Source organism: Lytechinus pictus, chromosome 15 (genome assembly GCF_037042905.1).
Source record: "Lytechinus pictus isolate F3 Inbred chromosome 15, Lp3.0, whole genome shotgun sequence".
Lineage (NCBI taxonomy): Eukaryota > Metazoa > Echinodermata > Echinoidea > Temnopleuroida > Toxopneustidae > Lytechinus > Lytechinus pictus.
Window position 1 is genome coordinate 14,288,544 of NC_087259.1, and position 27,721 is coordinate 14,316,264.

At 35.8% G+C, this 27,721-nt stretch overlaps 1 protein-coding gene across 2 annotated transcripts; it reads left to right on the forward strand.

Annotated features, from left to right (window-relative positions):
- The first annotated feature begins 198 nt into the window (after positions 1 to 198).
- Positions 199 to 27,521, forward strand: LOC129277313 (stomatin-like). 2 transcript variants are annotated; one of them, XM_064110244.1, is made up of 6 exons: positions 199 to 304; positions 9,442 to 9,539; positions 16,574 to 16,729; positions 19,991 to 20,250; positions 21,342 to 21,420; positions 27,198 to 27,521. In XM_064110244.1, the coding sequence occupies exons 1-6, from the start codon at positions 214 to 216 to the stop codon at positions 27,429 to 27,431; spliced, it is 918 nt and encodes a 305-aa protein (XP_063966314.1). In that variant the 5' UTR covers positions 199 to 213; the 3' UTR covers positions 27,432 to 27,521. The 2 variants fall into 2 exon arrangements, with proteins under 2 accessions (XP_063966314.1, XP_063966313.1); XM_064110243.1 differs by lacking the exon at positions 199 to 304 and adding an exon at positions 1,201 to 2,555.
- The last annotated feature ends 200 nt before the right edge of the window (positions 27,522 to 27,721 follow it).

Below are 27,721 nucleotides of genomic sequence, written 5' to 3' on the forward strand. Positions count from 1 at the left end.
ATAATTTGGTCTGGATTTCTTCAAGATTATGAAAGTAGAGCAATATATTTTAATTGCTGGTACGTGTAGCTATGTGTGCTACTGAGTTTGTCAGTCAATGGCGATCTTCAGATATTCTTGATTGGTGTATATTATTGGATTTCAGAGGATATCCTCAACGTTTGATGGCTTTTATCAGTATGATGATGAGTTGATGCTTTGATTGCAATATGAATGGCTGAACGAAAGAGTTTGTTGAAAGGGAACCATGATAAATTCTGGAGCTATGGCACAGACCCTGATATTGGTAGAGGATTTGAAAGAGGTGAGGCTGAAACACCCAAGACTATTCAGATTAGATTTGTTTTCATTGGTACATAATACAGCGTTAGAAATTGGAAATTCATGTTCAAACATTTAAAAAAGGATGAATTTTATGTGTAAACTTGTGCACAGGTTTGTGAAACTACCCTTTTAAAACTATACATATTTTATCGGTCAAATTTGAACTCTGATCACACATTTTAAATGCTTTTTTGCAAAACATACCCGTTGCATGTAAGAACTGTGGAACCTAACCTAAAACTTGCCCTCCAAACGGGTGTAAGCTTTGTGATATACCCCTGATTAATGAATCTTATGCCCCCCAAAAAAACAACAAAAAAAAATAAGAAAGTTAAGGGAAAGATCAATATCATTTGTAGCATATTTTGACATCTCGAATGCTTCATGGTGTCTAACCAAGGAAATCTACCCTTTTCACACGTGTTTACAGCAATACAGTGGAGTGTCCCGGATTAAAAACAATCTTTTTTATCATAAAGTGTAAAGAGGTATCTCAATTCGAGAGTGGGATGTAATGATATATGGATGACACCAAAAGGCCCTGGTTGCACAAACTCTTTCCCAGCATCTAACCACAAAGTGATTGATGAATTGTACATCTGCCTGCATGGTTAAGTAATTCAACAGACATATCTTTCTCAGTATTCCTCCATTGAAGTTCGCAAGTCCTTTTCAAGAAAGAAGCACCGGTGTAAACTGCCTTCCCCACCCCTAAGGATATCAATTATTCATGAGAGTGGAGTTTAAGTGAAATCATTACCAAGGTGGACATGTCACAAATTGAAATGAAGGATGAATTAAGGGCTGTCTCAGAGTCACCACTGCGTGTTTCTGCTTAGCGGAACCTGATCTTGTAGCCTTGCAATCGATCAGAGTATACAGTCGCGAGGGAAAGTCGATACAAAAGTTACAGTGCGGGCCAAGTGCCTCTCGTTTCGGCGATGTTACCACCCTTGGTGCTCCAAGGAGAAGTCTGGTGAAGTCTCGATTGAAACAATGAGGGAGTGTCTTGGTGCAACTTTATCGACGGTAACAAGTGATTATGGTAATAGGCTCGCAGAGACTGTCGGTTAGAGCACACTTGTGGCTGATTCACTAGGCAGACCAAATCTATATCCTCGTGCCTTGATCAACATTGCTTCAAAGTGCCTCAAACACTGTTTCTAGATTTCTTTCTGCTATCAAATTTCATATGGAAAATCTTTCCATTGATTGCCATCATGATAATAATTTTAAAGAGTTAATTGTTCCAGAAGCAGTCACATTCATACAAACACAACTGTACAGTGTTTGTTATTCAACTAAGAGAGAAAAATTTAACTCGTGGATCTGTTTTGGTAAATTGACACATTCTTCCTCTGTCTATCCTGATGCACAACAAGTCCTCTATCAGTTGCTGAATGCTGTGTGGATAATGCAAGAAGATATCTGATTTGTGAAAGATATTGCAATCAGGCCACATATGTTTTCCTGCTTTGGACATTGCTGGTAGACTGTTCAACAGGTTAAAGCCAATTGAGCTTCTATTTTACTTTGTGGAGACTGAATCACTAAAACTTCTCTTACACACCCCTGTCAGAAGTGACAGTCGTCCCATCTTTCCTGCAGGATTTCTGGAAGCCACTTTTCATTTTTACCAATCATCACATTTCATCATAGTAACAGCTAGCTAGGGAATGCGGGGGAAGGTGCAATGAGAAGACGTGTAGCAGATTTACAGCATGATTCCTGCTGAAATACATGGGACAGACATTTGACTAGTTGCCTTTGACTTGTGGTGAGGTTAGGAAGTGAATTTGCATCAATTGCCATTTATGAAGAACACGGTGTTTCCTTGGAATTCAGCGTGAAAATCACCTCCAGAATATCCATTAGGTTAAAGCCAACACCTCTTTTGAGTGAAATGATTCATTGAGACATTCATCTATAAGTATTCCTTCATTTGAAACTCATTCATCTATTAAACCCTGCAAGACAGCTCGTCATTGATATACACCTTATACGTATTGCGTTCTGGAACCGGTTGGTCTTTCTTCAAAGCTCACAGCAATGCCAGAATTCAGTGGGTTACAGGTTCTTTAATTCATTCCTGTGGTAACTGTCATTTGAGGAGTTAAAAAAGAAGACCATGGCCAACTATAATATGGTGTCTGATATGGGTATCGTGGATAGCACTGACTCCAAGAGGCGAAGGAAGGGTGCAAGTGCTTCTACCGGCAAGTATTATTCAGGTAAAAGAACCTGGTAGAGGGGTGCAACTTTGCCCCCATATCCCCCTTCCATCTACAAGAATGTATTTGAGATTTGAATTGCTATGAAAGAAGATAAGTTGATTTTTTTATTTGTATATAAAGAAGAACATTTATTTCATTTCTCTATCTTTATACTGTCTTCCTAAGATGTAAGAGCATGTTTATACAGGAACCTCTCAAACAAGCCACAATGCGCATGGATTTTTTTGGTGTTTATACAAAACTTCCAATTCAAGCTCATCTTTGCTAATTTGTGAATGCTTTACCATACAGGTTGCATAAGGAAAAGCTTTAAAGTTTCACATTGTACTGCACTCCACCAAGGTGAGGTAAATGGGTATACCTGGCAGGAATTTATTCCTTGAAATGCTTCTGCGCTGCAAAAGGCTGTGGGCCAGGGTAATAATATCCAAGTCCTTTGGAAGCATATAGGGATGTCGTCATAATGTGATATACGCTCTACAAGAACTGCATTATTATTAATAATAATGATGATTTTAAATAATAAACATGAATTTGTCATGCAGCTTTTATATAAATATATTCAGGTGGACATATTCAGAGCTCTTTTTACTTAATTACTTCATGTATAATTTTTTTAACTAAGGAGACATGTTTTCAATTTTGATTTGAAGTAAGTGATGGAGAGCGTCGATTTGCAGACTATTTCAGAGTTAGGGGGCAGCAAGTGCAAATGGCTGATTGCCAAGAGTGACTTAATGTGTTTCGAAAGTGGATTTAGACAACAATTTATCTGTGGAACTTTGCAGGCTTCAAATATGTGATTGGGTTTTAAGTTTGAGTAATTCTCTTGTGTATAGTGTTGGGCTTGGCCGATTAATGATTAATAATATATGCAATTAATAGAATTTCAAATGAAATTTCAAATGAAATTCTCTGATGCTTCTGCAATCAGTGGAGCTTTCTCAGAAGAGGTGTAGTGGAACTGAATTTTTGCACATGGTAGACAAGTCTTGCAGGTGAATTTGGACTCTTTGTAATTAACTTTGTAAGTAAAATTATCAGTCTATCATAACTCTCATTAGAGTTATGGTCCTTTTGATTAGCTTGTAAGACATTAATATACAGTTTGTGTGGTAGGCTCCGACAGAGCAGCAGGCTTTTGTAGCCAAATTTGCTGATCTGGCTAAGGTATAATGAAAATTCTATTCTTATACATCTAAACGACTCATTACGTATGCGTGGCCACAACTGTTGAGCGCATCATCGGACGTATCAAGGAGGTAACTAGTATGGTTGCTATGGTTACAGGGGATGTTAACGATTTTATAAACTATAAAGTTGGCATGGATGTGATTAGAATGATAATGTTGGCGTGAAAAGAATACGAAATTAGTTTGATTGGAGAAAATTACAGTGAAAAAAGTATCCCTGTTCTATCTCTTCATTTTCAAAGGGGTGATCATGATACATTACTGAAAATACCTACACAACCTATTCCTATTTCTCTCACTTTGGGGGATGCTCATGACAGAGTATTTGCAAATAATGAAAAGGTTGGAAACACTTCCAAAATGATATCTAAAAAAATACTTTTAATTTAAGCGAAACCTATTAATAATACCTTATATCGTTGATATAATCGGAGGTATGGTATTTGCGAAGACTGAGGTTTTACCTTTTTGTCTATTTAATCATTTGTCCATTTCTTTTCGCAAGGTTGTTTATTTTACCTATTATCCATTTTGACTGACATCACGTAATCTGAATGATAATTGCAGTAGACAGAGAAAGTGTTTCATGAAGCATCTTGTCAGCTATTTTCACTGATAGAATTGCTCTGAGCCAATCAGATGCAAGGATTTCAGTAGCTTATGACAAATGGTCAGTGAAAGTCACCATTAATTGTTTCATGAAATGCTCCCTGATGTCTATTAGACATATAGAGAAAACAGCAAAGTGAAAAATATGTAAATTACTTATAAATACCATTGGTCATTTTAAGAGATTTAACTGGTGTTATTGTGCCTTTGTTCTGTCAAATACAAAGTGAAGAAATATATATAATATAAAATAAGCAGTTTAAAAATAGAGTAATACTTATTCTTGCTTGCTCACTCAAGATGAGATATATACCCATCCTTCAATCCCTGGGGAGCAATGATTAATTAGACCAAGTGGTACAAGAAGAAATGGCAAATAAGAGGCCAAAGAGGATCAGTAAGTGTGCCATGAGACAAGATTTGAATTAGACCAACTGGCAATAGACCAAGTGGCAATAAACATCTAGTCTGAAAGCACATACTCATATTTGACACTTTAAGAAATAATACCATGTCTCGAGTGAAGACTAGATGACAAACTCTAGCTGTGTCAAATAGAGGCAGCCACACTACAAAGACCAAGCAGCTAGAGTATGTAGAATAAGAAAAGAAATTCTACATGTACAGAACAACTCCACAAAAAATAATTTTTTCTTGAAGAAGTAATTAGAGGGGAGCATTAATGGCTCGCTTGAGCCGCCAGGCTTAATCAACGACAAGCCGAGTTAAGTTCGTTAGCGGTTTGCAAGGAATTCTCTCCACATTCTTTGTAAGCTCAAGAATGCAGGCCTCCATGGAACTTCTTTAACTCTGCATGGTTGGGGATAAAATTGCATACTGCTATAATTTTATTTTTGGCAAATAGGAATGGAAACCATGCTGGTTATGGTGTTTCAAGAAAATCAAAAGTAAATATCTTGACAAAACCATTTGTATAATAAAATTCTGTTTGCATCATTATCATGATAAGGTTGATTTGCAAAGTTCTTGAACAAAGAAAAGATCAACTTGCTGCATGAAATTTGTTGGTTACATATATAAACATAACTCAACATTGTGAATGTCGTTGTCATTGACTGCCATTGTAATGAAGTGATCAATTCAGCTAACTTTGATAAAATATGTGCCTCTTGCTGAAGCTCGTTCATTATTTTCTTGTAATAAATTTATAAGGTGCCCTGTAGTAGGAGGGTTCAGTGGTAGAAGATGACAATGCCCCTCCCCTTAGCAAGCCTGATTTGCAGATGTTAGGAAGCAACACTGTCTTAATACTGTAGCTCCAGACTCCTTTTAGCACTTACTGCACAAACACCCATGCAAGGGTGGGGTAAAACAAACTTTGGTTCTAAAAGATACTATATACATCTTTATTATTTAGAAAAAACCCATTTGTTTACCATAATTTGCCATGGTTTGTATCTCTAAGTTTGGGTTACCACTTCTACACCTTTGTTTCCATGACAACATTTGTTCAGTAGGCCTACATATATTTCAATTGGTATATTGCTCAAGTGATGGCACTGGCCTGACCCTAACCCTGTTGTCTATTAAGAAGAATGTTATGATTATGAGACCATCTCAACACATATTTGAGAACATTCCTTGCAGCACATTTCTTGAAAAAAAACATCAAGCTACACTTGCAGGTAAATGTCTGATACACTAGTATGGGGGCATGGAGTAATTCTGCCTCCTCCCCATCTTGTTTCCATGATGACCCCTCCAATCCGACTCTAACCTGCCTCGGCATGGGCAGTGCACGTTTGTAGCCCAAATCATCAATTTGCAATTACAGGTGTATGTCTGATGCACTAGTATTGGAGGATTTGTTAGGGAGATGGAGGGGTAACTCTCCCTCCTCCCCATCTTGTTTCCATGGTAACCCCTCCTATCCTACTCCATCTTGCACGAGCATGAGCAATGTATGTGTGTACCATTGCCTTGTAGCATATCCTCCAGCTAATGACACAAGACACTGAGAAGTGCAACGACACCGTAATGGGAGCTCAACCCCAGATAACTGAACCGCATCTATTCCTCAAATTGATTGGTATCTACACGGTCCTGTACTACTTTTCCAGTTTTGTCAAATTGATATGGATTATATGCATGCTATATGTCGAGTGAAGGAAATTCAGGTATTTTTATCAGTCTTTCTGCTGATACTGATGCAGAGTGACATGTATACACATCTTATATCTTATTTGTGTGTGATGGAATGAATTTTGATAATGCATTTTAATTATCAGTTCATGTAGATGATACTAATATCACTGCAGGGGCCCGTCTTACAAAGAGTTGCGATTGATCCGATCAATCACAACTATGGAAAGCCAGCAACGTCAACATCTAAAATACATGTTTGTTCAAAATATTTTATAGAAATGACATATATTCATACATTCACTGTTTTCTTGACAATTCAGTATGCTTCTCTTTGTTTTCAAAGGACTGAGCTAAGAGTTACGATTTTTTGCTTATTTTTTTCTTATCTTAAAATAAAACAGTATTCATCTTTTCACATCTTTTGTATCCTGCAAATGTCTTGTATCTCCCTTGGTATATCATGCCTTTATTCACACACTCTCTTTCTCTTTCTATCTCTTATGTTATCATCTATCAAAACTCAAACACTTTCTCTACCCCTCCCTCCCTTTCTCATGCTCTCGTTCTCTGAATTCTCCTCCTTTTTCTCCTCCCTTCATTTCCAATTGTTCCCCCTCTCTCCCACTCTTTTGTTTCTTCTTTTCCTGTCTTTCCCATCATTCCTCCTCTCTTTATTTCTTACTCTCAATTTTTATATCACCCTCTTCATTCCCTTAAAGACTTGATGTTCTCAAGCTTCATATTATAATGGACTAATTCTGAATTTATTTCTGTGGTCATTGGGTGGTTTCAGACCGCCTCGAAGTTCGTCAGTTCCAGGTATTCTCTGATCGGGAAATTTACCCCGATCAGAAAATACCAGGTATTTTAGTAATGTGAAAGCAAACTACGCGTAATTTCCCCGAAAGAAAATACCCGCTAAATAGTAGGTACTAGGCGAAATTACGAGAACTTTCGCGGGGATTTTTCCAAGGTCGCAGGTATTTTGGCAATGTGAAAGCAATTTACGGGAACTTTTAGCCCAGCGTGTTGTTGGGCGCGGGCGCCGTGGGTGGCTGCTTGGCTAGTGGTTTTGAATCTGGCGCCTTGCCTGCTTATTAGACCATACTGCGCATGCTCCTAACTTCAGGAATTTATCCCGAAGGGTATGTTTCAGGGCGGTGTGAATGCAGGAATAATTAATGGGTATTTTTTAGCTTAAAAATGTTCTTGTAATTTAACGGGGATTCTTGTGATTGAGGCGGTTTGAAACCACCTATTGTCTGGTTTAGGTAATTCAATTATCGTTGAGTATGGATTGAAAGGTGTAATCAGGCCCTTTGGGGGGAGGGGTGATCTGACTGATGAATAGAAAAGGGAAATTGGGGGGGGGTCACAAGTGATGAGGGGATGGGTGTATGGGATGATGAACAATGATTGGAGCTTCAATACTCTATATAGTGTTATATACTGTGAAGGGTGAGAAAGTATAAACATTTTTGTCTCACCTGCATAGCAGAGTGAGACTATAGGCGCCGCTTTTCCGACGGCGGCGGCGACGGCGACGGCGGCGGCGGCGGCGGCGTCAACACCAAATCTTAACCTGAGGTTAAGTTTTTGAAATGACAGCATAACTTAGAAAGTATATGGACCTAGTTCATGAAACTTGGCCATAAGGTTAATCAAGTATTACTGAACATCCTGCCTGAGTTTCATGTCACATGACCAAGGTCAAAGGTCATTTAGGGTCAATGAACTTAGACCATGTTGGGGGAATCAACATCAAAATCTTAACCTAAGGTTAAGTTTTTGAAATGTCATCATAACTTAGAAAATATATGGACCTAGTTCATGAAACTTATACATAAGGTTAATCAAGTATCACTGAACATCCTGCATGAGTTTCACGTCACATGACCAAGGTCAAAGGTCATTTAGGGTCAATGAACTTTGGCCGAATTGGGGGTATCTGTTGAATTACCATCATAACTTTGAAAGTTTATGGATCTGATTCATGAAACTTGGACATAATAGTAATCAAGTATTACTGAACATCCTGTGCAAGTTTCAGGTCACATGATCAAGGTCAAAGGTCATTTAGGGTCAATGAACTTTGGCCAAATTGGGGTATTTGTTGAATTACAGCCATTAATTTGAAAGTGTGTTGGTCTAGTTCATAAAACTTGGACATAATAGTAATCAAGTATCACTGAACATCCTGTGCGAGTTTCAGGTCACATGATCAAGGTCAAAGGTCATGTAAGGTCAAAGAACTTTGGCCACGTTGGGGGTATTTGTTGAATTGCCATCATATCTCTATAAGTGTATTGGTCTAGTTCATAAAACGTGGAAATAAGAGTAACCAAGTATCACTGAACATCTTGTGCGAGTTATAGTAGTTTTCAAAATCAGCACTGCTGCTATATTGAATCGCGTGATGCAGGTGAGACGGCCAGAGGCATTCCACTTGTTTGCTATAAATCGGCACTGACTGTGGTGTGGAATGAGACATTTTGAGTTTCAGAGAGAGGGCAGATGTTTATGTGTGGGAGTTTTGTAGGAGAGAGAGGGAGGGGATGATATGAATATAGGGAGAGGGATAGACAGAGGGAAGGAAGGAAGGAGAGGGAATCATTTTGTTTAATGTTTCCAAGATTAAACTAGTTACCCAAAATGTTTTAACCTGCTTTCAAATTTTGACATTACTAAGTTTTTTCATTTGATTTTGAATAACTATAATCTAATTTGTTTTCAAGGCAAATAATGTAAGCAAACCTTTATCATTGTAATTCTAATTTTGCCATTTGTTTCCTTCTCTCTTTGTTATCTATTGCCGGAGATTATGATCTAATTTGTTTTCAAGGCAAATAATGTTGACATTATTCACATATAAAAAACAGACAAAGAAGCTTTGCAAACATGTAACCAAACCTTTATCATTGTAGTTCTAATTTTGTCATATATTTCTTTCTCTCTTTGTTATCTTTTTTTTTCAGGAGATGAGTCGTTAGGATGCTGTGTATATTTTTTGATGATCTGCTCGTATCTTCTTGTTGCCATCACATTTCCATTATCATTGTTTTTCTGTCTCAAAGTAAGTATGAAAGTATTGTCTCAGTAGGAAAAATTTTCTTTAAAGGGCTATCTCTTTTACCATATTTTACACACTCATTCATGTTTGATTAGACATAATATCAGAACAAATAATACCATTTCAATTTGATAGCAGCAATAAGAGGATGTGTTACACAAGCTTGAACAGATTTTACTCTTTTTTAGATGTTTGTCGATTCCATGGAGATCAGTATTTTAACCTTTGTCATTTTTTTTATACCAAAGCAATCTTTCACAAGAGAGTACAAATATAGTATGAATAAAAAAATATACATATATGATCGCCCTATACATCAATATGTTAGTCAATCACATGGAAATTTGCAATTTTGTAATCCAAATGCCGGGTTAAATTCATTTCTTGTAAAAAAATCCAATAGACATGTTAAATCTTAATGTATTAATTATGACACTATCAATCAATTATATATAGATTCAAAATAAACAATAAATTTTCATGATGTGATACAGCCGTGCTGAGACATAGTATTTGTATGTAAAAGGGTTCCAACAGTTTCTTTTTTTTTCTATGGTTGAGATGCTCAAAAGCATTGATTTTGACGTTATGCCAAATAATATTTCAATGTACTCCTTAAAAGCTTTTTATCATTTTCATCATCCCCATCTTCATTCCCCCTCACCATCATGTCATTTTTGTCTCACCTGCATAGCAGAGTGAGACTATAGGCGCCGCTTTTCCGACGGCGGCGGCGGCGGCGACGGCGGCGGCGGCGGCGGCGTCAACACCAAATCTTAACCTGAGGTTAAGTTTTTGAAATGACAGCATAACTTAATATGTATATGGACCTAGTTCATGAAACTTGGCCATAAGGTTAATCAAGTATTACTGAACATCCTGCATGAGTTTCACGTCACATGACCAAGGTCAATGGTCATTTAGGGTCAATGAACTTAGACCATGTTGGGGGAATCAACATCAAAATCTTAACCTAAGGTTAAGTTTTTGAAATGTCATCATAACTTAGAAAATATATGGACCTAGTTCATGAAACTTATACATAAGGTTAATCAAGTATCACTGAACATCCTGCATGAGTTTCACGTCACATGACCAAGGTCAATGGTCATTTAGGGTCAATGAACTTTGGCCGAATTGGGGGTATCTGTAGATTTACCATCATAACTTTAAAAGTTTATGGATCTGATTCATGAAACTTGGACATAATAGTAATCAAGTATTACTGAACATCCTGTGCAAGTTTCAGGTCACATGATCAAGGTCAAAGGTCATTTAGGGTCAATGAACTTTGGTCAAATTGGGGTATTTGTTGAATTACCGCCATAACTTTGAAAGTGTGTTGGTCTAGTTCATAAAACTTGGACATAAGAGTAATCAAGTATCACTGAACATCCTTTGCGCATTTTAGGTCACATGACCAAGGTCAAAGGTCAATGAACTTTGGCTTAATGGGGGTATCTGTTGAATTACCATCATAACTTGGAAAGTTGATGGATCTTTCTCTTGAAACTTGGACATAAGAGTAATCAAGTATCACTGAACATCCTGTACGAGTTTCAGGTCACATGATCAAGGTCAAAGGTCATGTAAGGTCAATGAACTTTGGCCACGTTGGGGGTATTTGTTGAATTACCATCATATCTCTATAAGTGTATGGGTCTAGTTCATAAAACGTAGAAATAAGAGTAACCAAGTATCACTGAACATCTTGTGCGAGTTATAGTAGTTTTCAAAATCAGCACTGCTGCTATATTGAATCGCGTGATGCAGGTGAGACGGCCAGAGGCATTCATCTTGTTCACCATTATATCTTTGTTCCATTCTCCTTTCATCTCATGAACATTATCACTATACTATAATGACACAGATGATTTGTTTGCGTAATATTTGTTATGCCTTTAATCACAAAATATTGGTTTTAGTACAAATTTACTGTGAATACTGACCTCGACTTGTTTTCGATTTACAATACCAACAATTTATCATCTGATAGTAACTATTATTCCGCTTCTGAATTTAACTCTAATTTTCATAAAACTGACCAAAGATTTAGTTTACTTCATGTGAATTCTAGAAGTCTTAGTAAAAATTTTGATTCTCTCGAAACAATGATTTTTACCCTCAATGATTTCCCCTTTTCAGTTATTGGTGTTTCGGAAACATGGCTTCATAATACCTCGCCTAATCTATTCAACTTGAAAAACTATACATTAATTAGGAAAGATCGTGAAGAAAAGAGAGGAGGGGGCATTGCGTTTTATATTAATGATCAATTGCAATTCAAACTCCGTAAAGAAATATCATTAGAACAATCCGAATCCTTATTTTTAGAAATCATCAATTCCAATAACAAAAACATAATAATTGGATTAATTTACAGACCACCTCATTGTGCTTTTAATTCCTTTTGCGAAGATCTTGATAAATGCCTACATTCTTTTACGGGGGAAGGTAAACATTTATATTTAATGGGTGATTTCAATATTGATTTGTTATCGCAAAGTAATTATCATGATACCCTTCTTCACACTATATATGCTAATAGCTGTTATCCACATATAAATAAACCAACAAGGATTGATAGTCATTCTTCTACTCTTATAGACAATATTTTTTCCAATATTTTCGATAAAGAAGTTACAAGTGGACTACTATACTCTGATATATCTGACCATCTTCCAATTTTTGTAATGTGTAATAATGATATATCAATTAAGAAGTCAGACAAATCGAATATGTACAGAAAAGTAACAGCCCAAAATATTGAATCTTTTAAAAGTGATCTAACGAATGAAGAATGGTTGGATGTTTTTAGTGAATTAGATGCAAATATTTCGTATGAAAATTTTCATAAAAAATTACAGAAGTATTACGAGAAAAATTTCCCTCTTGTACCTATAAATAAAAATAATAAGACTGGTAAAATGCCATGGATATTGAAATCGATATTACGATCTATACATAAAAGGAATAAGCTATATAAAAAATATTTGAGAAACCCAACTGATGATAATAAAAATAAATATAAAACATACCGAAATAGATTAACTAATATAATTCGCTCCTCTCGTAAAAGCTATTATTCTGAAAAAATTGACAGAGTAAAATCAAATATGAAGTCTACATGGGGAGTTATAAATGATTTAATTGGTAAGAAAAGAAAAGAATCACCCACTGATAATTTTACATTGGATAATGTGAATATAAATTCCCAAGACATAGCTCACTCTTTTAATTCTTTTTTTGTAAATATCGGACCTAAATTAGCAAAAAAACTTAGTAAACCAAATGAAATAGCTTCACTGTTTTTGAATCCCACAAATGATAATGAAATAATAGAAATAACAAAAACTCTTAAGTCCAGTAAAGCACAGGGCCATGATAGAATTAGTAATTTTCTCCTTAAACAAATTATACATTTTATTGCACCCCCTCTGACTCATATTTTTAATCTCTCACTCAATACTGGGAAATGTCCAGAGTGCTTAAAAATTGCTAAAGTAAATCCTATTTTTAAGAAAGACAACCCTCATGAAATAAGTAATTATAGACCTATATCGATTCTCCCTAGTATATCTAAAATCATTGAAAAGATTATTTACAAGAGGCTATACAAGTTTTTGGATACACATAATTTATTAAATTCAAATCAATATGGTTTCAGAAAAAGTCATTCAACTGACCTTGCGCTGATTAGATTATATGATAAAATAACATATTCTATAGCCAATAAAGAACATGTAATAGGGGTATTTATGGATCTATCAAAGGCCTTTGATACGATTGACCACCAAATTTTACTTCAAAAACTTTACTCTTATGGAATTCGTGGTGTTGCTCTTTCCTGGTTTCAAAGCTATTTAACCAATAGAAAACAATATGTTGTATTTGATGATGTTTCTTCAACTTTTCTACCAATCCGATGCGGTGTCCCACAAGGATCGATATTAGGCCCATTACTTTTTTTATTATATATCAATGACTTAACTAATACAACTTCTCTTCTATCGTTTATATTATTTGCAGATGATACTAACATATTTTACTCACATTATAACCTTAACACCCTAGTTGACACACTAAATAATGAGTTACTGAAATTATCTTTATGGTTTAAATGTAACAAATTGTCTCTCAATATCAACAAAACTAATTTCATGTATTTTAAACACATACAATCTCATATAAATGACGTACATTACAACATATTTATAGATAATGTTCCTCTTGAAAGAAAGCATCAAACGAAGTTTTTGGGTGTCGTCATTGACGAAAATTTAAATTGGAACGAACATATACGCCATATAATAACTTCTATTTCTAGGAATGTTGGTATACTATATAAATTAAAGAAATGTATTCCTTGCAAAACAATTGCGTTGCTTTATAATTCATTGATTTTACCGTATATAACGTATAGCAATTTAGTATGGGCCACAACAAACAAAACAAAAATAAATTCTATTCACTTATTGCAAAAGAAAGCGCTTCGCATTTGTACCGGTTCACAATATTTATCTCACTCCAAACCATTATTTTACCAATTAAAAACTCTGACAGTATTTGACATTAATACACTACAAAGTTTATTGTTCATTTTCAAGTATTTAAATGGGATGCTACCAGATTCATTTCAAAATTTTTATACTTTGAATAAAACCATTCATGATTACCCCAACCGTAATTCCTCTAATTTACATTTAGTCAATCCAAAACTACGTATTGCCCAGAGATCCGTAAGACATCATGGTCCTGACCTTTGGAATCCTCTCCCAGACTCAATTAAATCCTCTTGCTCCCTACACTCATTCAAAGCTAAAGTTAAGGTCATGTTACTATCGGAATATGTAAAATAAACTTTCTTGTGTCATAATCATGTTCTAATATTCCGTTTCCATCATCATTAACATTATTTCCACCACCACCACCACCGTCACCACTATCATCATCATCATCATCATCATCATCATCATCATCATCATCATCATCATCATCTTCATCATCTTCATTTGTCATTATCATTATTATTTTTTTTTTTACTTGATTATATATATTATAGCAAGTTTTGGCTTGTTAGATTTTGTTCTTCTCTTTTTTATATTATACTTAATTGATACTTTAATAATTTGTTATTGTCCATTCTGCTCATAATATGATTATATGGTTAAAATATGTTTCGGTTTGTCATATTTTTCAAGCATTTTTTGCTTACTATGGCAATCCATCTTCTGCTATTAATTTTATGCTAAATGATTTATACCTGATTTATTGTCAATATATGTTTGTTACATTTATGTTATATTATATTGTTATGTAGAAGAAAAATAAATTCAAATCAAATCAAATCAAATATAATGTGATACGCTCACAAGTAGATACTTAAGTAGTTTGAATAAAACATCCCCTATTCTTTGAGATGGAAGTCATTTGGTTCAAACCTAAGCTTTTCATATGTGTAAATTATCTGATGCTGAAGCAACCCTTTCTACAATCTCGATTTCAAGGATATTATATTTAGATTTAAACCTTGTGGATATAAACACAAAGCTAAAAGATTTGAATTTAAATATTTTGAGATTTAAAAGTTAATCCTAAAGATTAAAAATGAATTGAATACTCGGCCAGTCACTATATTCACATCCAATCTGGATATATTTTAAATCATTGAAATTTAGAGGGAATCCTGGCATGCAGTAAATCATTTGTGTATGGTTCTGAGTATGTGCATGGATGGACATGTGTGATTTTGAATATTTTATGAACTTTGTCACCATATTCCAATATTTAGGCAGCATATATATGACCTGCCACCCCAAAACCAACAATAAGTCGACCAAAGTGAATATTGAGATTTTATTGAGCTTGAAAATTCACTTCCTAAGCTTTAAAATGATATATGATATGTTAAAATAGACCAACAATAATCATTACAAGTACTTGATTAAATGCAGTGGAATTTCAGCAAGAGCTTAAAATATAAGGAGAAAACAAGGTTTGAAGTTTGGGGTTCACTCAAGCATGAGATGTACATACTGTTTGATCTCTGTGAAACTTCAAAGCAGTCCGAAAAAGTAGTGTCCAAGAAACTCTTTTATCTTTTCTATTATTCAACTTCACGACTTCAAATTTTTACAGCATAAAGAAGAAATTGCTCTTTCAGATAAGATATTTCTTAAACTTTGGGTTTTTGTAGACTAAATTACTGTTCTGGCTATTTACAGAGAAAATTACCTGGCGACTGATTTTGGTTTTGGGGAGGTAGGTCACATATATGAAGTTGATAGCTGTAGCAGGCCCCATAGTCATATTTCTTTTTTGTTGGAAAAAAACCCCAGGTAGATGGGAGTTTTCTCAGTGTTTTAAAGTCCTCACATTTCAGTTCCTGTATCTAGTTTCAAGTGTTTCCCTTTTTCATTTTCTTTTTCTTTAATCAGTTAGTGAATAATAGTAATGCACAAGTATAAACTGTAAGGCCCGTATTCTGAAGTCGGGTTTAACTTAAGCTCAGGTTTAAAGTTGTGGTTTAAGTATGGATAGCCAATTGATACATAAATCACTAACAGCAGAGATATCGTATTTCAGCTCATTTGGCTCTCAAATCATTCATAATTGTCTAGGAAGTATAAATAGATGATTGTCTTCACCAACGATGAATCAGTAAAGAGCACAGTAAACATAAGAAACATTCAACTTAATAAAAATATTGATACTTTCGGCTTCCCATAATTTTAAGCATAGAGTTAGACCATGGTTTAAGTTAAACCTGACTTCAGAATACGGGCCTAAGAGTTTTAAAATATACATATCTTTGACTGTTGCTATGTCTTCTGTGTTGCTATGTATCAAAGTTTTTTAGTTTTCCAAATGTGAGTTAGGTACATGTGTGTGTGTGTGTATATATTTGTATATGTATATGTATGTTTAGTACAATATTTTTTAAATTCTTATATGAAAGTGTATACCCATTCCATTATTTACATTGTATTGTTTGTTTCAAATTTGAAATCTCACCTTTGACCTTTGACCCTGTGCAGGTCGTCCAAGAATATGAGAGAGCAGTCATCTTCAGGATGGGTCGGTTGTTACCGGGCGGAGCTAAAGGACCTGGTATTTTCTTTATTCTTCCATGCATTGATAACTACGTCAAAGTGGACCTGAGGACAGTTTCATTTGATGTACCCCCTCAAGAGGTGAGATGAGAACAGGTTTGGTCAACGGCTGCATAAACTTGAAAGCAATAAGATAATGAAGTAACACATTCATTGAAGAAAAAAAAATCATATTTTCATAATAGATAGAATGGAATATGTTATATATGTAGTGGTGCTCAAAAGTTAGTGAGCCCCACCAGAAAACAACATATTTGAAGTGTTCAAATTCTGCCATGTTTCAAATATTTTATTATAAAGTCATAAAATATTACATTCAATAAAGTTTGTTTCTCTGGGCTCGCCAAACATAGTAGTGTAGTTTACATTCAACACTCGGCATGAAGGGGTGCATTTTGTGGTGGGGTTCACTAAATTTGAGCACAACTGTAGGCCTATGTGTATAACTTCATATTAAACTTTAACATAAAAATACAAAGGAAATAATAACAATGGGCGAGACTCTCAAAAAATCATGGTGAAATTGAAGTAAGGATTGAAGAAGAATTTGGGTTGATGCAATATGCTTCATAGATGATGTGCCAACAAATATGCGCTATTCACCCCTATTGGTAATACGCAGAGGGGAGCGCAGTTTGTTGATGTCTGTTCTCCTAGTTGGCCTTGTTACAAGATGCTTTCTAGTTGACTAGCTCTGTAATTTACTTTAATAACATGCCTCCTTGCAAGTAAGCAAAACATGTAACCAGGCGTATGCTTCAGTGGGTGAGGGAGGATGTCAAAATGAGGAAGTGTTCACATTTTTGTTGTTAGGGGGACGAAGCCTTGCATCTAAAAAAGTTCATGTGAGTGAAAAAAAATACACGCATTTCATAATACCATATACAATAGGATCTTTGACAACAAAACCACTGTCAAAGACCATTGTACATGTACATACTGTTGTGACATCCACATATATTTTTCCACAACATGAACTTTCATTTTTTTAGATGCGAGGTTTCATCATCCTAAGAACAAACATAGTGATTTGATTTTCAGAGATAAAGAACCAATATTTTGACAAGATATCTTAAAATAGATAATTATTTATTGAATTAAAAAAGGTGATTCTATTCAAAATGTGATATTCTGGATCTAGCCCAACTAGCAAATCTTATTCTTCTTCTTCTCCTTCTTCCTCCTCATCTTCTTCCTTCGTCTTCATCACCATCATATAAGTCTTCATCTGGAGTTAGAAATCTTACATACGTATAGAATTTTAGAATCTGCATATGGATTACTCACTGCTTCTCTCAGCATATAATATGCTAAATCTATCATATGTGAACAGGTCATGAAAGCACCAGCTAGGAGTGAACGGACCCAGCTGATGATAAGATTGAAAGCACGTCATGAATTAAGGGTTACCCTTGTCTCATCCTAATTCAAATTCTATTTCACATCATAGGAGCAACGAGGAGAGTGGTTTTTTAATTGGGAAGAAAGCTAAGCGTCATTCTGTGTAAACACTGTTTTAATACCGCTGGTTAGGTGGATAAAATTTGTTGAAGCAAATTTATTAATGTGGTTGTCAAAGCATCAGCACATTGGTGACTTTTGAACAGGACAGTGGACATCTAACCTCAGGGCACAAAAAACAAAGACTTCAAAAGTTGAAGGGGAAGCAAAAGAGCATCTGCATTTTAAACTCTCATTTTGTTTACCAAATTGTCCCTTCTATAACCTTTATATCATATACCCATGCAACTCTTCTACATGTACCTATCATTTCTTTTTGCAATTTTTTTTGTTTTCTCTTGCCCCGCTTTTAAAGAAACTTTAAGCCCTTCCCTTAAATAATTTCCTTTTTTCCTGGTGGGGGGGTATACGACTTCTCTTGTCACCTGGAGGTAGAGTATTGAGGAATAGTGTATTTAACAAATGCCATTTTGGATGTGAATAGATGATATCACGTTATGGCATTGATAAATAATGACATTCTTAGAGCCATTCTCACTGTCATATACATGGTAACCCCCACCCCCCTCCCCTCAGAAAAAAAGAAAATAAAGAAGGAAAGAATAAGAACAGATAATGGATGGGGATTTGTTAGAATCTTGGAATATTATAAATTTGGGAGCAAGCGTGAAATATCAAACCGGATGGAAATGTAGCAATCTTTAATTGCGATCTGAAGTAAACAAGGCCATCATATTCTTTTATAATCTTTTTATTAGTCTACTTGGGGCCGCCTTCTCTCGACATATGCAATTACTCTTTATATAATGTCCATCTATCTACCTAATGGAGTCATGTAACTCGTGCACTATCCGATACAAGACTTATTTCTAAACTTCTGCCTAGTCAGAATTTCAGACATACAAAATGGTTTTTTAAGGTTTCTAGCTTCAGTTGACTAACTTGAAGGGTATATTTTGACATGAAATTTCTGGTTTTGCTGCTGAAATCTGATCAGCTTGATTTCAAAGTCTTCCGTTGGTAGAATTTAGGACTCTAAATCTATGTCAAAACAGATATAATGAATTGGATGATAAACATATTGGGATAGACACATGTACTACCTGTAGGTGTTTTCATTGTATAAATGCATGGACACATAATGTTTGATATGCAAAAAAAAGTGACATTCACAATTGAGTGTTCAATTCCTTGCATTTTCTAAATCCCTTCCTTTTATTCTTCCCATCTCTCCTTATATATACATTAACCCTTTGTAGTATTTTTTTCCTTTTTGTATTTTTTTCACTTTCTCTGATTTTTCTTCTCTCTGCCGCAAACACATAACTCTCCTGCTTCTGCTCCAGTTTGTGTATATGTACCCAGCGTAGATTTCGATCAGCATTTGAGAAGATGTCACATCAGACATTTTTTTTTTTTTTTTTGGGGGGGGGTTGATTAACTGAAAAGTAAAAAGAATCTGATTTTTACTATGGTAACTGTCAGAAAATGTCAAAATTGTCAGTGCTGACAACTGTCATGATTATAATCCTGAGATTTATGAACCTCAAATTTTTGTTGGGTCATCCCATTTTCATAATTTGCTAATAATTTTATTTGCATAATGATAATGATGATATGGTGCATTCATGTAGCACTTTATACAATCTCTTAAGCAGCGGCATTGCATCTATTACCCCCGCTTAGGCATCACTACACTAACCTGATCAGGTTCATGAGCATTCAAGGAATTCTTTCCTACCAGATTCCTATTTACTACTCCTGGGTGGAGAGAGGAAAATATGTATATTGAACCCTGGACCTTGTGGTTCAAAGTCCAGACATCTGTCCACTAAAGCCACAATATATTGATATAATATTTCTTATTTATTCCAACTTCAGGTTTTATCCAAAGACAGTGTCACCGTGGCCGTAGATGCTGTGGTGTACTACAGGGTCCACAACCCCACTATTTCAATTACAAACGTGGAGAATGCACAGAGGAGCACAAGGCTACTAGCAGCCACAACGCTTCGGAATGTTCTAGGGACGAAGACGCTGGGCGAGATGCTGACGGACAGGGAGAGCATTAGCAGTCAGATGCAATCGGTGCTAGATGAGGCAACCGACCCCTGGGGGGTCAAAGTCGAAAGGGTAGAAATGTGAGTATGAGTTGAAATTCATGAGGTACCTTGACCATTGAAGACTGAGCCTGCATTTATGTGGTGACCATTCAGCCACTTGAGAACCAATAATAAGTTGCCCAAAATTGATTTTGAGAGGTCTATTGAGCTTTCCAATGGGTTAATAACCCTGCTTGAAAGAACGCAGTGTGTTTACAATGTATTCATGAAGTTGACTTTGTGAAGATGTGACTCACACTGTTAATTGATTAGATTTTAAGTGTGATGATGATTTTACACTGTAAACACCTCAAAATTGTGTTTCCACGTATAAAAGCGTGACACACGGGAAATTCTCAGATTACAGTGCAGTGTGATGGTCATTTAACACAGTGGACAACTTGTCGGTATGAGTGTTCACAGAATGTTGACAACATAGACTATATGAAAATGTCATTCACACCACACTGTTAAAATGCTCATATTCAAATACATTGTAGTGTGAATAACATTTCATTATGTCCACACTGTGAACACACTCTAACACTATATCTTTAACACATCAATTAACTAATGAATATGTACTTCCAGTTGACTTTTTTATAGTTACCACTCAGTTCTATTAGCTATCAAATTAAGGATACAATTCTTTTCTCAATTTTATAATATCTAAAACAAAACCCAACGTATATTTTGCTAAATATCAAGTAAAATTTTTATTTTATGAGATTGGGAATGTGGAATATGGATATTGAATGAACTTAAATGGTTAGTTTTTTAGTGCTTCCTCTTTTATTTAATTACAATACAGATGTTAAATGCAATTCTTGTTAGTTAGGGGTTCAGTGATGAATATGAAAAGAAAAGATAAATATACCAGATAAGTTGGGAAATGTGCGCACACCATAAACAAGCAGAACGCAACATTTGACTGCATACAATTTGACCAAAAAAAAACAATAAAAAAATCCTAGTCCTGGCATTGTACATAAGGGGATAAGGCGCTCTAAACAACAACAACAAAAATGCTGGATAAGCAATATAGGTGACTTATGTATCTTGATAATTGTGATGTGTGTGATATGAATATTCATGTCTCATACATTTTTAATTTAATAAACACATTACAGTAAGGATGTGAGACTACCAGTTCAACTTCAAAGAGCCATGGCAGCGGAAGCAGAAGCAGCCAGAGAAGCAAGAGCAAAGGTAACAAAAACACCCCTCTTGAGTAAATAGACCCTTCCAGGTTTTGTGAAGTTATATAGAAAGTAAGCCAAGACTACTGCAAAACTAGGGGTGTTTTGTAGAATGCTTTAACTCCCATATTCCAACTGGAGAAGAGCAGCTTCAAAAGAACTCTATTTTAGATCAATTGATCCTCTCATATTTTTCTTTAAATGGTTGGTTATTAAGAAAGTTCACTGTAATTGGGGGAGGGGGGGGGGTGTTTCAAATAATTCACTATTTTTGTTTTCAGACTAGCAAAGGAAATCGATGATAGCTGTTTAGAAAGCAATCATCCCCTCTTTTAGATAAATGGGCCCTACCCATGTATCTATAACGTTTTAGAACGTTTAGAAGAGTTCATTAACCCTTTGCGTGCGGACCCCCGAAACCGGATACCTCTCCCTCCGGCGGAGCCGTTTTGGTACATTGCTAGTATTTAGATATGTGGTGGTGTTTTCCTAAACAATTGCTAATTGCGCCAAACTGAAGTATTTTCAGGATTTTTAGTAAATGTACAGATGAAAGATTAGACATTTTTCTTTCTGGAAATGAAGGTTTGGCTTCTCAAATCAATAGAATAGTTAAGAAATTTTATAGGAAATAGTCGTATTATTTTGTCAAATCTTCGCTTTTTCCCAAGTCAATAGGCACTGTGTACAAAAATGCGTAAGGGCAATCAGCACGCGCGGACGGGTCGGGTTCGATCGATACCGCTTTGTTGTCTGCTCTAGTGCTTTTTCCCTGCCTATTGTCACGCTACTCAAGAATGGTGTCTTTAGCCCCTTGTATAGAGATAATTTGCAAAGTGTATAATTACGACGATAATCCGTTTTGGGTGAAATCACAGCATACCAAATATCTTTATTTTCCAGAACGAATAAAAAAGGGCAAATATTCCCTTGCAAGTACAATGATGATGCTGCTGCGTAACGAAAGTCCGAAACTGTGATCTTTGGCTTCTGGGCTTTAAGACGGTGGCCTCAATGTTTCACCGGAAATCGCCCCTTCAGTTTCATTTTTTCATGAATTATTGTTTGTAATAAAAAAAGTTTTGTTCCTGAAGATGAAACGCGAAGTCCATAAACTTGTGATTTTGTTTTGGCCGGATCACCCCCCCCCCCACATCCAGCTAATCTATAATTCTGTATAAGTAAACATTCATGCAATAGCAAAAGCGCATATTTTGGTTTACATTATACCTTTTTGATCTATTTCTTTTCCCCCTCTCATTCTGTCGTTTCATCATTCTCCTTTACATGTATCTCGATTTGCATTTTCTATTCTTTTTTTTAAAATCTCACATCATCTTCTTCCATCCCTATGTATATCATCACCTAGGGAAAATTGTATTTTTTATGACGAAAGCACTGTCATACTCAAGAAGAAAACGTTCTTGCCATGTCTTAAGCGCCTGCATGTTTTGTCAATAAGTGAACTAAACATTTGCTTTATAAAAAAATTACTGTCGTAATATGAAAAACAGTATTCCTAAGAGCTTATTGTATTGCTGAATACGAAAAGCATTCAGTGGGTCATCCTGACGAAATACACTAATCTTCCTTTTATTCAGGGCGTCAACTGGCTATTTGTCTCCTGCTCTTCTGAAAAAGAATTTGTTTGGGCGTCCGCCATGACTTTCTTTTGTTTGGGGAGTGCCGAGATCAAGAACTGGTGGACGTTTTCATTTTCAAAAGAGCAGGGGATAAAAGGTGTTCTAAATTGCTTTATTTTCTGCTTATTTCCTTTGAAATAGAAGACAAAAATAAGAGCAATAAGATGAGAGAACGAGAGAAAGCGGGGTGGGGGGAGTTCAAAAGTGTACCAGGTGCCCGTTTTAAAAAGCTACTAAAATCCTTCAGTGAATCAGTGACTGGTGGATTGTAAATTTGTTTAAATTATTTCGCGTTTGTCAATATAAAATGTGCATGTATTTTATAAAACGGTACCAATTAGGGATTTCCTCGTTTTCCCTTCCTCTGGTTTCTAACCTGTAACTGAAGGTATTTTCTACGGTTTTCACTCCCTTTCTTATATCTATCGTCTTTCTATATCCCCATATCTGTATCCTCTTCCTTCTCCCCGATTTGGATACCCGCCCCCATCCCCTCAATCCTTTCTATTTTTTCTTCTCAGTACCTGTCATTTTACATTACATCTTACGTCTTCTCCCCCCCCCCCCCGTATCTCTTCAGCGGAAACGGTTCCGAGACTATGCCTTGATTTTGCCAACTTGTATTGATCGGAGATGGTTGCATTTGTGGGCCTCTCGTCCAATTGCATCGTGGTCATCATGTCGAAAATTTAGCCCCCCCCCCCGTTTCTCAAATAATATCCCGAAAAACCTTTTAAAATCACTATTGTAACTGTCACTTCACAATAGATTTAATATCATCTTCCATTTTCTATATTGATAACGTACATGTAGGTAGAAATCTTTCCCAAAAGACAAAATGATGATGAGGATCATCGTATAAAAATGCATGACTAAACTATTTTTTGTGAACTTGGGGCTTAGGATACTGGCAAGACAGAGGCCTCAAACTTTTACTAAAAGTATTTTTTCTAATTTTTTCATAAATTATATGTCTCATTTAATTTGATTTTCCACGCAGCTATGATAATAAAATAATTTTGTTCCTGAAGTTTGCGTACCGGTATTCAATTTGTAATATCCTGAAATTATTTCAGAGTTAAACGAGTAAAAGTGGCTAAAATTATAAGTCTGAAATCATACCTCCCAACTCTCTTCTTGTCACTTTCTACACTTCTTTCTTTATCTTACTTTTCCCTAAAAAAGCCATGCTAGCAATTACTGAAAGTCAGAGAAAGTATTTTTTTCTTGAAATTATAAGTCTGAAATCATACCTCCCAACTCTCTTCTTGTCACTTTCTACACTTCTTTCTTTATCTTACTTTTCCCTAAAAAAGCCATGCTAGCAATTACTGAAAGTCAGAGAAAGTATTTTTTTCTTGAATAAATTATAGCCTACGCAATAAAAAGTTTTTTTATTTGTTCTTTCGTTTTGTTCTATTTTCAATTTGTCTCCTTGTTTTCACAACCGAAAACAAAGTAATAGATAAATTAAAAAAAAAAACATTCCTAATAGTCAGAATTCATTTTTGTCTTTATCGTTCTAATCATTTTATCTAATAGTACAGAGGCTGCAGAGTTGCTAGGAAGTTTCAGTCCTCACCCCTTTCAGCAAACGTGTACAAAAAATCCGAAGTCTATATAAATTTGTGATTTTTTGGGCAAGTCCACTCCCTCCCACATTCAGCTAAACCCCTGCATTATCAAAACGCTCAGCGGCCCCTGTTTTTTTATTTAAAAGATCAGATATTTTGGTTTATATAACCAGGGTAAGCGCCCCAAATGTTTGCAGTAAAGGAAACAATTTTTTTTCTATATGAATTTTTTTCTACCGCGCAATTCGCCGGTAAAAAAAAGAAATTCGCGAAAAAGTAGGAAAAAAAAAAATGGGTCGGTATCAACCATTTTTCGTGGGGGGGGGGGTGTAGGTCACACATGAATAAAAGTTTGTAGGATTGAGAGGGTTCTGTCTGGTGACACGCAGACAAACGTGATTTCTTTATAGTGGATGCCTTAACGTAATTTCTCATAATATATCATTCTATTTCCTCCATTTCAGGCGAGGAAACTTAGTTCAATATTGGTTTTATAATTTGAAGTGATAATGTTTCCGTCAACTTTTCAAAGCAAACATTTTCATCTGGGAGAAAAGGGAGAATAAGATAAAGAGCTTTTAAAACCTATTATAAATTCATTCTGTATATTGACATGAATTAAAATAAATATTTTTTAGCCGATTCACCCCCGTCCCACAGCTCAAACCCTGCACGATAAGAAAAAAAAAACCATTGCTGTCCCTGTATAACATCATTTTTTTCCAAATATTTTGGTTTGGATGCTAACCATGGTAAACATCTCAAATGCTATTTTGTAATATTTTATCATTATTTTTTTGGGGGGTCGTATAGGGGAAAAAACTTGCCGGGACGGTCTTTATTCTTATCTTTTCTACCGCGTTACTCGCAATTAAAAACAGAAAATAGGAGAGAGGAGACAATCAAGCAATATTAGAGTGTATAGATCAGAACATTTCCGTCAAGGGGGGGGGGGAGCTTGGTCAAACAATAATAATAAAAAGTCATCAGTTTGACAAGGATCTGAGGACATACTTGCTACAAACAAACGTTTAGGGATTTTTGAAAGTAATCTAACAAAAAAAAATAAAGTAATGTTGTTATTCGTTTAAGTATATCATGGAATTTTAGCAAAAGCGCATTTGTCTATTCCCGGTTTTATCTTTGTCTCTCATTCTCTCTCGTTCTCCGTGATATATAAACATTTTTTTCTATAATTTCCCTAAATGATTCTTATTTCATCCTCATATGCATCATCACCCAGGGGGAGCGCTTTTATGCAAAATGAATCACTGACCGATGTCATAAGCACCTGTTTTGTTGGTAATTGAGACAATTATTTTTCTTTTTTTTAGATAAGGTATGTTGGTCGGAAAAAAGTATTCATAAAAACTTGTTGTATTGCTAAGTACGAAGAGCATTCAATAGGTAATCTTGCCGATAAACGCTAATCTTCCTTTTGTTCGGGGCGTTGACCGTCTGCATCCTGCTCTTTTCGGACGGAATTTGTTTGAGTGGCCGCCCAGACATTCTTTTGTTTGGGTAGTGCCGATATCATGAACTACATGGACGTTTCCCTTTTGAAAAGAGCAGAAGACGAATGGTGTGCTAAACTGCTTTCTTTTCTCTTCTTTTTTTTTAGAATAGTAGAGAAAAACAATGAGAAGAGGGATGATGGGGAAGGAAAAAGTTCAAAAGTGCACCGCGATCAGCTCGAAGTACTAAAAAGACATTACAAGCTTTCTATCTAGAGTTATATCTTCTTGATGAAACAAATAAGACGAAAATGGTAAATAAATGCGTAGGTTATTACGTGACGATCTTCCAGAAAAGATTTTAGATTATCTTTCAGAACAACGATATGGATCAAATCACGTGATCAAAACAAATCACGTGATCAGAACAAATCACGTGATCAGGCCTAGTGTGCGCGCGCGTACGTGCACGTCACAAGATTTATCCTCCCCGTCTGACTCCAACGAAAAATTCGGGTAAAGTTGAAATGATTTTCTATTTTGAGGATTTTTCTCCACGTAGCTGTATATTTTTTTCATTTGATTATCGAAATAGGTTTATAATGGAAATAGTGGGAAAGGTTTTAGTACATAACAATTACGAAAAAGCTGAAAAACTTAATCGAATTAAACCAAACAAATCTCGGCTTCTGTAGAAGCCCGTCGTAGCTAAGTGAACAACTCGCTGGGCTTCTGTGGAAGCCCGTCGCACGCAAAGGGTTAAGGAAATGGGGGTACTTTGTAGAATCCACAAAGTATATATTTATTTTTACTAAATTTAACATGTATAGAACCAAAATTTTGCCCACATTTTTTTAAGTAGACAGCACTTGCAAGTACTGTCTTTGGGACCAAGCCTTTAGTAAAAATGGACACTGATATAACTTGATAGTGGCCCAGCACTTACATGTACTCTTGTTGCAACAGTTGTAACTGTCTTGATCTTGCTGGAGATATAGGCCTTATAGTTTGTGTTATGTTATATTTAGTGTTATGTGCGTTCATGGATTTTACATTAAAGCTATTGTCACTGTAGCATATATTACAGAATCAAATTTTGTTACGTCCAATTTACAGGTGATAGCTGCAGAAGGGGAACAGAACGCATCCAGAGCGCTCAAAGAAGCAGCGGACGTCCTCCAGGAGTCACCAGCGGCCCTTCAGCTACGGTATCTCCAAACCCTCAACACCATCTCGGCAGAGAAAAACTCCACCATCATCTTCCCGTTACCCATCGACCTTCTGAGAGGATTCATGGGCGCGGACCACGCGTCGGGTCCCAGCATGGAGGAGGTCAAGATGGTAGAGTGAAAGGTCAGAGGGGTTGTGACCCTGACATAAGACTTTGAACCTGGGTGATTCCCTCGCTCACCACGCAGCATGGAAGATGCACTTTAACCCCTGTGGCAATGGCATTTCATTGAACACCTCGTGACCAACGGCTTATCTGACCCATTGCACTGTACTTCTTTTGGTGATGGCATATGAGTGAAAGCTGTTTGACCAACAACATTCTGACCGTTGCATTGTAATTCCTTTGGTGATGGCATATCATTGAAAGCCATTTGGCCAATGGCATACCTAACCCATTGCACTGTTAT